The 14625-nt window shown below is 41.2% G+C and overlaps 1 protein-coding gene across 2 annotated transcripts; it reads left to right on the forward strand.

Moving 5' to 3' along the window:
* Nucleotides 1-416: 416 nt before the first annotated feature.
* On the forward strand, nt 417-12963 carry AREG (amphiregulin). 2 transcript variants are annotated; one of them, XM_049630633.1, is made up of 7 exons: nt 417-528; nt 2985-3105; nt 4129-4374; nt 6969-7170; nt 8135-8290; nt 10836-10935; nt 12705-12963. In XM_049630633.1, exons 1-6 carry the CDS (start codon nt 469-471, stop codon nt 10927-10929), a joined length of 879 nt encoding a protein of 292 aa, XP_049486590.1. In that variant the 5' UTR covers nt 417-468; the 3' UTR covers nt 10930-10935; nt 12705-12963. The 2 variants fall into 2 exon arrangements, with proteins under 2 accessions (XP_049486590.1, XP_049486589.1); XM_049630632.1 differs by lacking the exon at nt 417-528 and having other exon boundaries at nt 2790-3105.
* Nucleotides 12964-14625: the final 1662 nt, after the last annotated feature.

Raw genomic sequence — 14625 nt, forward strand, 5'->3', positions numbered from 1 at the left:
AGACCTGGCCCTCTCTATAAAAACTCAAGATCAATTATATGAACAAACACATAATTATTCTTGGGTTCTATAGCACACCTTTTAGCAGAGTCGAAGTGAGTTTGTTTCTACTATACATATAAAATATTATCAGGATCCGGATACCAGACTTCAAAGTGAGTGGCTGGCTGGGAGCACTGGCCCATAGAGCTGCCTTTAGCCTCCTAGTAGGTGTGGGAACCATCAATTGTTCAAGATAAAGAAGAGTAGCTACTTGAATTCTACGTGAATTTCTTGAAGTTGTTCCTCCCTGTCTCTGCTTAGCATGCAGAATGTAGAGTATCCAACATAACATGGGGAAGGTTTCCCTCTCATGTGCAAATTCCAGAATGCTGTGAGTCATCAGGGGTGCTACACTGTGATGCAACCATTATGACGCCCCATGATACCCGATGATGAACCATAAAATGTTCAAAATGGTTAGTGTTAATGGGAAGTAGGTACAAAGTTCATGGGCTTGAAAATACTGAAGATTATTTCACTTGCTCTGTGAGTAGCTCCATTTATAAGAGTCACTTGGTTCTTCAATGTGATTAATAGAATGTACCTATCATAATGCCAAGGCTAATAATAATAGTTGCCATGTATTGAGCACTCCGCATATGCTAGATTTTGTGTTGCTTGCATAGGTTATCTTATCTCATTTGATCTGTTTAACAGCAGGTCGGTAGCTTTATTTCTATTTTCAGATGAGGAACCCGAGTCTTTCAAATATTAGGTGGTTTAGTTTGTGGTGGAATTTGTACATGATTACCCAACTGGTGTGAATTTACAGCTCATACTACGCACTAGCAATCTGCCCCTATCATTCTATGTTCCATCCCATACCAACGGAAATCGTCACCCTCCACATTTCCAGTTGTAAAAAGACTAAGCAATTTCCGGTGTAAAGAACTCACTTCCCTTCAAAGTGAACCATTTCTGATGACGCATGCACACAACTTGCCTTCGTCTCACTTGAGAAGAAAGAGTAAGGGAAAGGGAACAATGGGACCAGAACAAAAGCGAAGCCTGAGAGGAGAGCCTCGCCACAGTCTGAACTCTAAACAAAATCCCTGCCATCTTTTGAAATCTGAGGGCAAGGCTGTGAATCTGTCTGAATCAGAATCTTCTCCTCCAGCCACAAAGCAGGTCCCTGCTTCACCCTGGGATGGGCAGTGCCGTCTTCCTGGTCTTTTTTTCCATTTTGGGGCATACTGTGTCAGCAGGTATTCTTTCCATTTAAGCTTTCTGCTGGTAAGGACATTAAGCGGGTGAGCAAAACTAAACTGCATCCTTGTTTTCCATGGCAGTCCAAATCCTTCTTATCATCTGGCATAACAGAATTACTTTTCCGGCCCACACCACACTGAGCTTCTGGAGAGCAGGGAACGGTGATCAGTTAATCGCTCTCTTTACTGCCTCCACCCCCCACCCCACATAAAAAAATAAAACAAGCAGATGACACCAAATATACTCTCAGCAAATGTTGACTAGAAGGGAAGGCATGAGTCATGACTGTTTATTTCATCCTGCTAAATGTATGGTATTATTTAGCCCACGACCTCCATATGCCATTAAAAAGTAAGTAGCTTCACAAAAGTTTCCCAGAATTAGGATAGCTATACTGTGATCCACACTCCTAAAAGGGCTGTTGCGCTGGAAGAGTGTCCTTGTCTTTAAGACAAGGAACCAGTTAGAGAGAGGGAGAATGATGCTTTCTTTTTTTTCTTCAAGTCAAGGAAAATCCAGTTCTGGAGCTGTGTCTCCATCAAAGTTAGTCGAATTGAGCAGCTCCCACCCTCTTCATTTTTTCTTCTTGTTGGGATTAACTGCCCTACCAGATTCTAACTGGGCTTCCTCAAAGCTGGTGGTTTTATCCTGGGATTTGTGGTGCACAGACTTGGGCACCCCCTTCAATACCCTCCCAGCAGTGGTTATTCCTTAGGACCAAGTATTGTTCTTCCCAGAAGCTCTCTTTACAAAGATCGGTTTACTCCAAATTCCTTTATCAGAGTGGAGAGAGATTTTAGAGTCAGAGGACCTTAAATCCATCTGGTTTCTGCCATAACCAGGGGTGTCAAGTCCTCCTTGTAAAACAGGGAAAAATGATTCTTAAGCAGCAAGGTTACTGACTGAGACGGGGCAGGTAATCCTTTAAGTGGTTATAGTTCGGCAATGATAGATGGTCAATAAATCCTCATTTTGATAAGGACCTTGGGACACAGACAAATGGGAGGGGAGACGATTTGAAATTCTGGCCGCTTTCCAGCAGTGGGGAAGAAAGGGCTCGCGGTCGGGATAAAGGGCCCATCATAAAGTCGCTCCTCATTAGGGGGCGCTCTCTCTAGCCGTTTCACGAACTTCATAATCTCTGTTAAAGGACATCAGCCTCTCCTTGCTAAGTCGCTCTTGGTCTTAAAGTACTTCTACATCTTAATAGGGAACTCTTCTAATCAATCCCTGTCACTTGTAGTATTAAGATCAACCAAAGTCTACACGGAGGTTCTTCAGGTGGTTTGAGAAAGTGGGACTTTTGACTGTCAGCTACCAGCTCTCCAACTCTACTCCCACCCTCGAATGTGGAGCGGGCGTGTTCTCAGCTCGCAGCTAGGGTTTAATTTCCATTTCCTCCCGGTGGCTCTCCACGCTCCGGGGAGGTGGGGCGCCTGCCATCCGCGTGTGGTTTTGGGGTAGTAACCTCTTGTGGCGCAGCCGCCCTCCTCCACCCACAGCGGAGGCCGTGACGTCACGGGCCTGGCCCGGGTCCCCGCCCGGCCTATAAAGCCGCAGGTGCGCGCCGCGCCTCCGGAATGTTCGCACACCTTTTGCCCGCGCCCGACTCGGAACCGAGGGATCCCGAGGCGAGCTGTAGGCGCTCGTCCAGCGCCCGAGCCCGGCCGGGCGGCGAGCACTGCCGCACACTCCCTCCTCTCCCCTCTCTCTTCCGCCACCTTCTGTTCCAGCCGCGACTCCCGGCCGAGTTGCCCCAGAGACCGCGACGCCGCCGCCGCGCCGAGGGACCAATGAGAGCCCCGCTGCTGCCGCCGGCGCCCGTGGTGCTGTCGCTCCTGATCCTGGGCTCAGGTGAGGGCATCCCGGCTCCGAACTGCCGGCCTGCGCTTCTCCCACGGCGGGAGGCGTCCACGGCAGCGCACTCCCCAAGGTTACTGCCGGGGAGGAGGAGAAACGCGGGCAGGTGCCTCTGACGTCCCAGGTCAGGAAGAGGGTGCCGGAGAGTTCCCGAATTTTTTACTTTAGTCCAGCTGGAGGAGACCTCAGAGATCCTGTGCTCCAAATTCTGCCTTTTACAGAAAAAGAAACCGAGTCCAGAAAGGTGAAGCGATTTCCGCAGATCTTAGAGCAGTTAAGTCTTAGAGCAGTTAAGTCCTGGACGCGGAGCGCTGACTCCTGCCTAAAATCTCCATCTCCTCTGTCTAGTGATTGTACCTTTACCTTCCTAGAGGCCCTCCCAGGGAGAAGTAAAAGCACCACCCTGTTGCTCCTTTAGTGAGACCTATAAGATAAACCAGGGGCCTGAAACTTTAGGCCCCCAAATCTCACCTCCCCCCCCCCCCCAGGTTCTTCCCTAGGTAGGAACAAGAATAATGAAACACTGACAGGAAGAGTCCTTACTATCAAATAGCATTTATGTTGTTTTACAGTTATGTATGTCACCTTTTTAAAAATATGAACACGTGTCAAGAGAGTCTGATATTTATATCTAGAACCCATCCGTTCAAATGGGTCATTCTAGCGAACACAAACCCATTTGGCGTGTGAAGTGATGGGACTCTACAGACATTACCTGTTCAGTAATTAGACGAACTTGCCTATATGGCAGCATTATTTGGTGTGGAAGGTAATGGGGACCGTCTGTGGAAAAGAAAACCTCGATGAAAGCAGCTCTGTAAATTGGAGCAGCTGAGTTTGCTTGTTGGCAGAATGTGAAGATGCTTTCATAAGTGACTCAATCCCAAACAATAGCACATGTGCAATAGCAGCTTTGATATCAGAAGATAAACATTTCTCCTGAACCCAGCTGACTGGTGAGAAAGGCACTCACTCTGCTCTACCTTTTCTTTTCTCCCGTTGTTCTTTCTCCCACAGCCCATTATGCTGCTGGATCAGCTGCCAACGACACCTCCTCTGGGAAAGGGGAACCATTTTCTGGGGACCACAGTGCCGATGGATTTGAGGTTACCCCAAGAAATGGGTCCTCAGGAAGGGAGATTTCCCCTGTGAGTGAAACGCCTTCTAGTAGGGAACTGTCCTCGGGGATCGACTATGATTATGCAGAAGAGTATGATAACGAACCACAAATATCTGGCTATATTGTAGATGATTCAGTCCGAGGTGAGTGGAGGATAAGGCGAAAACATAGCCTAGAAGATGTGTGTTTGTATGGGCAAAGCTGCTTCAAAAGAAGAGCCATTCCCTGTCTCTCGGAGTGGTTTTCTTGCGTGTACGTGTGCTGCATATGCCTTGGGGAAGCTAGGATGGAAGGAGCTGTGTGTGGGTACATCTGATATGTCTGGAGCTCTAAAAATGGTTAATGTCTATTAAGTCTACTTTACAAGTAGGAATTGTTAGCATTTTACAAAGATGATAACTGGAGGAGGTGGTTTTGCCCAAGCTTCCACGGCCAGCAAGCAGTTGAGCCAGGATGAGAACTCCAGTGTTTGATGGTGATCCGATGCTCTTTCCCATTGGGCCACACAGCCTCCATGCTGAGAGACAGACATAGACATCAACCAGTCATCAGCTTCTGTGTCTACTCCCCATACAGAAATTCCCTAAAAACCCGCATTTTAACACAAATAAGGGAACAGAACAAAGTAGTGGGGAAGGACTTTAGTGGGGTTGGACTTTAGCTTTTAAGTACCCCAGGTGTTGAAAAACAAGTGTTTCTAAAACACGACAAAAATAATAATATAACCTTCTGGAAATATTAAAGAACAACTATGCATGGATTTCAAATTGCTAAAAATCATGATTTAGCCCCAGATTCCATGTGTTAGTTAAATAATAGTGACCCATAGTTTTGTTCCTTTTTGCTGTTATCTGATGTTTAGAAAAGAGCATTTGCTTAAAATGAGAGTACCAAAGTAAGAGGTTAAGTATTGTTCGTTACCCTCATATTACTTTGGAGTTTCAGGACAGATGAGGTCATCAGTAAATCTAAATATCCTAGAGACATCCAATATGGAGGCAGAACATAATGCCCCTTCTCTCCTGACCTTAGTTTCCCTGACTTCTCCCCCTCTGTCTGCCTTGCAGACCTGGTGAAGGGACAGCAGGTGATACCACAGGGAGAATTACTGGGTTAAGCGACAAGTGGAAAAAGCTTTAGGGAACACTCCACTTTACTGCTTGTTCAATAACTTGTGCTTTTATGTGAGGTGGGGAAGAGGTTCATTTATATTTCTTTTTGGAAGGATAAGAGGAGAAACTGTTCTCTTAAAGATGTTTCAAGTCCTTAACGTTTCAAACGGACAAATAAACTGTTAGCAGTGAAACTGACTAGTGCCTTGTGAAATACAGGGAAACTGATGGGTGAGCTCCTTTGAAAGGCTGTTGAACCCCTGGGGTTGCTGTCTGTTGCAGCACTTCAGCGTGATGACGATTTGTCTCTGTCTACAATTTGCAATGTATCTGATAACGTGCAGTAATACTCATTTAAAGTGTTTTCTTTTAGACGACTTATTCTAATTTGTGTTGCTTATTTATCACCAAATTTTCAATATAAAAATTGCACAACCGGTTAAGCATTGCTCCTAATTTGACTATTATTAATGTCATAATAACCTGCTAAAATCCTCATAATATTTATTTGTCGCTTCCTTGATCACAGGGTTCTATCTTTGATACCCTTCCCTATATTTCTAATGTTTTCTATTTAATGGGACATTATGCAGGACCATTATGACTAATGGTATTATGACATTATGGTATCTTCCTCTTTTCACTGGGCTCTGTTTGCTAAATACTTGCTTAGATAAGCCTATTCAGGTACTAGTATAACAAAACACACAGCTCCAACATGAACACTCCTCCCTCCCATATTTAGTATGTGGGAAAACTATGCCCTGTATAGCAATAACACTGAACGAATGTTTCTGTAGATCAAAAGAGTTAAGATGACTGACTCTCAGAAGCATCAGGTACAAATATTTCTAGATTCCTATTTTTCAAATAGATTGACCACAGAAATGAGCCCCATGGAATGAATAATTATAACCTGTCGTAATCTGGGAGTTGGAGAAAATTGATTAATTCTAATATATAATTCTCCGTTTTTTCCATCCTCAAGTAATACACAGTAATTCCCAACTATGATAATGAGCACAAGACCGAGATGCATATATAAAATCAACAGATACACTAAAGCACCAGTTTAGTCAGTAACCTTGACCTATCCAAGAGAAAACATAGGACAGGGGGGAATGACAGGTTTTGATACCCCAGCACTGTCATTCTCTAGCTGCATGTCCCAGGGCATATAACTTGTCTTCATTCAACTTCAGTTTCCTCATCTATAGCATCTGGATAACAATACACTCAACCGTGATCTGAGTTTAATCAAATTAATGCTCCTTACCAAGAACTTGGTGTGTATAAGAAATTCAAGAAATGTGCAAGATATTTCCTCGTTTTTTTTAGACAGGTACATACTATTAACAATAGTAATAATACTGGTACAAATAAATTCAAAATATGTTTCTAAGCTTATAAAATAACGAGGAGGTTCAGATTTTCAAGCGCCACACCATTCAGATATTCTCTTTAACCAGTTATTATATATAAATTTGGGTTAAATAATGAGAAAAATAGGGTTATCATGCCCATGAGCTCTCACTGCTAAGACTTCTTTCTCCATGTCTCCAAGATGATATGCAAGGTGAAGAGAGACTGCTGTCAATAAATCGTGTCTATTTTTTTTTTTTCAGTTGAACAGGTAGTTAAGCCCATGAAAAACAGGACAGAAAGTGAAAAGACTTCAGATAAACCCAAAAGAAAGAAAAAAGGAGGCAAAAATGGAAAAAATAGAAAAAACAGAAAGAAGAAAAATCCGTGTGATGCAGAATTCCAAAATTTCTGTATTCACGGAGAATGCAAATATATAGAGAACCTGGGAGCAGTAACATGCAAGTAAGTTTTCCTAAATTAAAAAGAAATCTATTTACAACACGAGGTCTGAAACTCCTAGATGCAGAAAACCATTTATTTCTCTAGTGTCAAGGGTCTGTAAACTTTTTCTTTTCTTTTCTTTTTTTAATGTTTATTTATTTTTGACAGAGATAGAGAGAGAGACAGAGCATGAGTGGGGGAGGGGCAGAGAGAGAGGGAGACACAGAATCCGAAGCAGGCTCCAGGCTCCGAGCTGTCAGCACAGAGCCCGATGTGAGGCTCGAACCCACGAACTGCGAGATCATGTCCTGAGCTGAAGTCGGATGCTCAACCGACTGAGCCACCCCAGCGCCCCCGTAAACTTTTTCTTAAAGGACCAGGCTGGCAAATAATTTAGGCTTCTTTGGTCGAGGTTATGTATGTACTTACAACTAAAATGTAACCATTTAAAAATGTAAAATCATTTTAAAGTGTAATAACCATCCTTGGCTTACACACTGTTAAAAACCCGACGAATGGCCAGATTTGATCCACTGGCTACAGCTTGCTGACCCCCGGTTTTATAATATACAAAACAAACTATGTAAAAATATACAAAAGGTTTGCAAAACGTTTTTTTTAAAAAAAAGGACCTAAAGGTACTCTTCACATAATGCTCTATACTCCCTCCTCTCAAAAGCTACTGGCACATTAAATGATAGTGGAATGTATTAGCTGCATCACAAGTGACAGAACTCATCAGGTGGTCATAAAAGGAGCACAAAGAATGAAAAGGTGTGTCTTCTTGGAATATCACACCCAAACTAATCTCAACTTGTTCTTACACTAATAGATCTTTGGCTTGAATGCATTCTGTCTCCTGATTTTGAAATACAAATAGATGGCATGACTTTTTTTTTTTTTTTTTGAGTGTTACAATTAAATGCTAAAATAGAGAGAATGCTTTCAGTTACTATTATAATTTTTGGATGTGGGTTGTTTCCAGATGTCATCAGGATTACTTTGGTGAACGGTGTGGGGAAAAGTCCATGAAGACTCACAGCATGGTTGACAGTGATTTATCAAAAATCGCTTTAGCCGCCATAGCTGCCTTTGTGTCTGCCGTGAGCTTCACAGCTATTGCTGTTGTTATTACAATCCAGTAAGTATGGCATAACTTAAAGATTCCTAATAAAATAATGCCGGGTTGGTTTATTTTCAGTATGCTGTCACAAAGTACTATATCCCATTTTAGATGAATTATTCTATTGGTGACATGTGATCCTTGGTCATACCTTTACACTTCACTGACAAAGATCATAGAATTAGGTCAACATACATATTACTTCGGCCACCATTGAAACTTCATATGTAAAGCTATTTTTCAAAAAGCTTAGAAGTATTTTGAACTTAAAAGCAGATGGTTGTGTTTCATGTCCTGTTTCCACTCATGGCTACTTCCTAATCTCAGACTGTTGATAGCCACTATGAATATCTTTAAGCTTAAGGACGCTTCCCAGAGTCTAATGAAAGCCTGGTTCTGGTTCACAGTAGGTTGTCAGAGATCCTGCTTTGGCACGAAAACTCACAAAGAGCTTCAAACCAGGAGCCAAGAAAAGATACATCTGTTTCTGTTAAAACGCAGAATTTGGAGTTAGAAATGTCCTAGCACGGTACTGATTTACATAGAACGTGCGCCTATTTGTAATTGTTAAAGGTAATATGGGAACTCAATTATGAAAGAAGAAAGAGGGAAAGAAAGAAGGAGAAAGAAAGGAAGAAAGGGAAAGAGAAGAAAGAAAGGAAAGAAAGAAAAATTTCCTCCGTAGGGGCAGGGCGTAGGAAGCAGGGACAATTCTGTCACTGTTCTACTCCTGCAGTATCTGCCCTGTGCTCATAATAACATCATCACACTTCATGACCAACGAATGTTAGAAGTAGACTGTTCCTGGTAGTAGGCACTGGTGGGTATGTCAAAATGGCATTGTCTGTCAAACAGAAGTCAGTGACTTAAGGAAGTTGGGGGAGGGCGTGGATGGCTCTATAATGACTCATGTGCTACTAGAGCTTGGGAAAAGCAATAGACTCATTATTCTAATTTTAGGTCTTGGTAAATTACTTTAACAACTGGACTGTGTGCATGATCTACCACTCCTGCCATTCAGGAAACAAGGAGTTATCTTCTGCCATTGTTTACTATTATTTAAGATGCAGATTAGATAATAATAAAAAGACACATAAAAAAAAACTGTTTTATGATGCACATAGAGTTTGATGTGTGATTTCATTTTGTTTTGCACACCCTGGAAATTATTTTGATCTGTTAGCACCTCAAGCCAGATATGCAAACGTGTTCAGGAAAAATATTCTCAGACGAATCATTATTGTTTGACATAGAAGGATAGAAGGGAAAAAATAGCCAGATAGGAAAGATGTTTTGAAATAATTATTTAACCTTGTGATCGTTCAGGTTGAAATATTTAATAATCCTTTGGAAAAGTGTGGAAAAACTTTTGTCACGTTGGCACTCCTAAAACCAAGCAGTGACTTTTCTCCTTTTCTCCCATATTCTTGTGTTTGGAACATATAGCAAACACTAGCCCAAGCCACATTTTGCCGTCTTTCCGTAGTTGAATTTTTTTCCCAAACATCATGTCAAAGTTTTTACGATTTTAGTAGGAACATTTAGTGGGTGGACTAAAGACCTACCAAAAATAGAATTTCTTGTACAGCACCAAGACTGTTTTAAACAATTGAATTTTAACAGAAAGTAACAATAAATAAAACTAAAAGGAAGTATTTATTATATTTAGAAATCAAGAAAACCCAACTTGTTTGGAAAAACTCTAACCATTTCAATTAGTTTGTACAAGTGTAAAGTCCTTTCGTGGTAAAACTATACCATCTTTTTCTTCCTCCAGTTAACACATGGCAACTGTGCTAAGTGTTGATGAAAAAAGAATGAGATCTTGCCATTCGAAACAACACGAATGGACTTAGGGGTATAATGCTAAGTGAAAGTCAGACAAAGACAAATTGATTTCACGAAGAAAGACAAAATCATTTCACTTACGTGCGGAATCTGAAAAACCAAACAAATGAATAAACAAACAAAAAGCAGAAATAGACCCATAAATACAGAGAACCAACTGGTGGTTGCCAGAGGGGAGGGAGTGGGGACATGGGCAAAATGGGTGAAGGGGAGTGGGAGATACAGGCTTGCAGCTATGGGATGAATAAGTCATGGGAATGAAAGGCACAGTATAGGGAATATAGTCCCTATTGTAATAGTGTTGCATGGTGACAGATGGTAGCTACAATTGTGGGGAGACTAGCATAATGTATAGACTTGTCGAATCATTATGTTATACCTCTGAAACTAACCTAATATCATGTGTCAGCCATTGAAAAAAAATACCAACACATAACAACGTGTTCCATACCTTTTGAAAGTTTGTGTCTCAGGGCATATCTACTTAAATCCCAGTACTCTGGGAATATGTTTATATTAAGTCACCATGAGCATCCCCTTAAAAAGAACAGTTATAAAATATTCTAGAGCTGGGTTTAAGTTTTGGTTTGGTGTAGGATACAGTGTAATGGTCCATGAGGACTCGCAGAAAGGAACTCCCTGTACTCACGAAAACCCCAGTCAATACGGAGATGAATAGAACTTTGATGACCATAGAATATCTTGTTCTCTGAAGGCTTCGAAAACGATTCTTCAGGGAATATGAAGGAGAAGCTGAAGAACGAAAGAAACTTCGACAAGAAAATGGAAATGTACATGCCATAGCATAACGGAAGGTAATGAATGGTACAGGTTTGGGTTTGAAAGACAACTTTAAATCATATCCTATAATTTTGAAAAATACAGCATTGGTTACCTCAAGAAAAGTGAGGAAAGTAAGTGTCCTCAATTATGGATACACTGTGAACATTGGCTACATGAAAGCCTTAGTTTTTGAGCATGAGATAGGTTCAATAGTGAGAAAAGACTATGTCCTAGTATCATAACAGATGTAAAAATGAGGCAGACACAGATCCTCTTTTCAACGCAGTTAGTGTTTAGTAGATAGAATATAGTGTAAGGAACCAGAATGCTAGGGCCAGTAAATTATGTCATATGAAAGGAATATGAAGAGTTTCCAGTGAAGGAGACAAAGTGCCATGGGATGTGTGTAGGGAGCAGGACAGGATGCTATATGTAGGCATTGGAAGTGAGCCTCCAAAGACTGATGAGATTGGGACAAGCAATTATGAAGGGAGAGGAAGATTCATACTGTGAGATGGACGAGGTCACCTGAGAAACTTGTGAAAAATGGCCTAATTCAGATGGGTGTTGGAGAGAAGATTGGAATGATAGGTTGAGCTCACATGGTGGAGAGCCAAGGCAGGGTGCGTGACCACAAACATGAGAAAGTGGCGGGAACAGGATGAATATCCTTTTAAAGAAAGGAAGTCAGAAGGGGGCAGAGGGTACAGATTTGAAATATACCTTGGTTAAGATATAGTTCTTATTTATAAGTTGTTGTGGTTTTTTTTTTTTTTTTTTTTTGGAAAGAGGCAGAGTTTAGCATGTTGTAGGAAAGGTAAGGAGCTATAGAGAGGAATGTTTTATTAATAACTAAAGTGGACAGCTGAGGAAGCAAACTTCCAGAGAAAGAGCAGGCGAAGAGATCGAGGACACATTTAAGATTGGTCAGAAGGAAGAACTCCATTTCCTCAGACATTCAGGAAGGATGTCACATCCTTAAACCATCGATACTCTACCTTCATGGGCTTAAGAATCACTTGAGATGCCATTTAGATGTGCATATTCCTAAACCAAACCCTAAATCTACTAAATCCAGAATTTCCCTTTCTAGTGAACACTGCAGATGCGTGGAGAAGCACTGTTTCGCATTGGTTAAGCACAAGTATTATGTTCTGAGCCTATTACCGAATTAGTATGCTAGCTCAGTAACTCATGAAGTGGCTGATTATCTATGCCAACCAAGGCTGTACTCAGTACTTAGCGCGGCAGAATTTATTATTGTGTTGGTCTTAAGCTAAGACCACCACCATGAATAAAGGGAGCTTTTTGGTTCTTTAGTGCAACTGAGATCTCTCAAAGGAGGTCTGAAATGATTTTTGGAAAAGGAATATGCTGGCCTGGCATGTAGTGGCAGCTATTAACTGGTAGCTACTGTTATTATGCCCTTGGTACTAATTATCCCAAATTAACTGTATATCACAAATATACTATGCCACTTCATCTTTCTTTTTAATTATGTCCACTGCACAGATTTGGTTAGGAAAACTAATTCCCATGAGTGTTGTTGGTTTTCACCAGGCAGAATTTGATGAAACAGGCTTCAGCGTATGTAATCCTCCACCTAAGTAGGCCCATAACCAAAGCAGGTGTGAAAGAGGAATTCAAGTCCAAGTGATAGTCTGTCTCTGCAAAGCTCTAAGCATTTTTCACAAGACATTCGAAATGGACAGAAATTCTGATTCCTGATTTTTTTGGATGTTTTCTTAAAGCCCTAATGAAATAGAGCTTCTCGCTAATATTTTATTGTATTTTTGAACAGGGTATCGGATCGGAGTCACTGCCAAGTCACAACCACGAGTGATGCGCTGGCTCCTCTTTTCGGTGGATCATAAGAAAACGGAACCTTTTCGTTCTGATGGTTTTAAACTTTCAATTGCCACTTTTTATGCTAAGTCTTATTTCTGTACATAAAGATGCATGGAGATAAAAAGTATTTTTTCAAGTTGTAAATAGTTTATTTAATATTTAATGGAAGTGTATTTATTTTACAGCTTATTAAACTTTTTTAAGCAAAGAGATTGAGAGTTTGAATATTAGTTTTGAGACTGCCAGGCTGTAGGGTATTTTTCTCCTAACACTTAGGCGATCATTTCGAAAGCTCCTTCCGTTGTAACCTTCAAAACTTACTTCTTTTCTTAGAAAGCATTCTTCATGGAAAAATTATAAACTAGAGTCATTTAGTCCTCCTACAAATACTAATATCTTAAACCAGCCTTTCTTATTCTGTGTAGAACTTACTCCAAGTCCTGGTCTTTTAAAAACTTATAAAATCAACATGTAGTCCTCCCTCTCTGTCACAGTAGACACAGATATTAGAAAAGAAAGAAAATCCACTGCCCGATCATGATCATCATCACAGACAAGAATAAGTGTCAAGATTACAAATGAGGCACTTCAAAAGAATCAGGACATATTAAGAGACCTTCTTTCTCTAATATCATGACATGAATCTATAAAGCACTAACACCCATTCCTCCTTTTCCTCCCATGGCTACTATTTTTTTTTTTTACATTATTTTAAACAAATACATGTGCATTTGTGGTGAGTGCTCCTTCAAGAACATGAATTCCTTGGAATGACCCAGACTTTGGTTCCTGACTGGCCAACTAAGTTACCTGCACACAAAGCAAAATGAGCCAACCTTTATAATGTACGGGACACATCTTGAGGAACTTTGTATAATTCCAGCAATCATCCCACAGAAATTCACGAATGAAAGGTGCCTAAAGCAGAAACACTTTCATTTCTCTCTAGAGAATTTCTCTCCAAATCCTTGTCCACTGATCACCTAACCCACTGGTTCCCAGCCTCAACCTGCGCATTATCACATGAGTTTTGGATGTCTCAATGCCCAGGCCCCCGTCCCAGAGTTTCCTATTTAAATGGACTGGTGTGGGTCATTAATAGCTGTATTTTTAAAAGTTCTCCAGATGTTTCCTATATGCAGCCAGTGTTGAGAACCTCTGATTCATCTCTGCTTGAACATCTTCAGGACACATTTTCCTCAACCTCATTCATGAAAGACTATGGATGATTCAAGTATAGTGCTACAGATACAAGACAGAAAAGTCCTGACTTTGAGACATTTGCCAGCCAGTTGGTGGGAGGGAGTATGTCTTGTCAATACAGTGCAATAAATAATTGGGTGACGTGTGTACTGGGGATCCATGGGAGTCCAGGAAGCTGTCACCTAGCCTGGCCTGAATGAGTCAAGGAGGACTTTCTAGAGAGTTGCTAGCTGAGATTATTCTTGAAGGATGAGTGGGAGTTATGTGGCGGTCACTATAGGCACAACCCAGTTTACCAGGTCATGAAACAGTATGACCTGAAAGGGAAAATACATAAAATAGTTCAGTATTACTGAAACCGAAAGTGTGAGGTCAACAGAGGCTATAAAGGAAGCAGTGAGGGCAGGGTCACCTAGGACCTGTAAGTATACTGCAGGCCAGAGGAATCATTCAAGCCAGTTGGTCAAGGGTAGAAACTTGATCAGATTTGCATTCCAATTAGGTTATCAGGCAACCAGGTGGGGGAGGGACTTGAACCAAAGCCAAAGGTCAGGAGACTGGCTTCGAAGCAGTTGAATGAACACCTGAAGCTGAGAAGGTAAATTGGGGAAAGAAAAAAACAACATGTATTTGAAGATTTGTTAATAGATTAAAGATGATTTATTATAAAA

This window comes from Panthera uncia, chromosome B1 (genome assembly GCF_023721935.1).
Source record: "Panthera uncia isolate 11264 chromosome B1, Puncia_PCG_1.0, whole genome shotgun sequence".
NCBI classification, from domain to species: domain Eukaryota; kingdom Metazoa; phylum Chordata; class Mammalia; order Carnivora; family Felidae; genus Panthera; species Panthera uncia.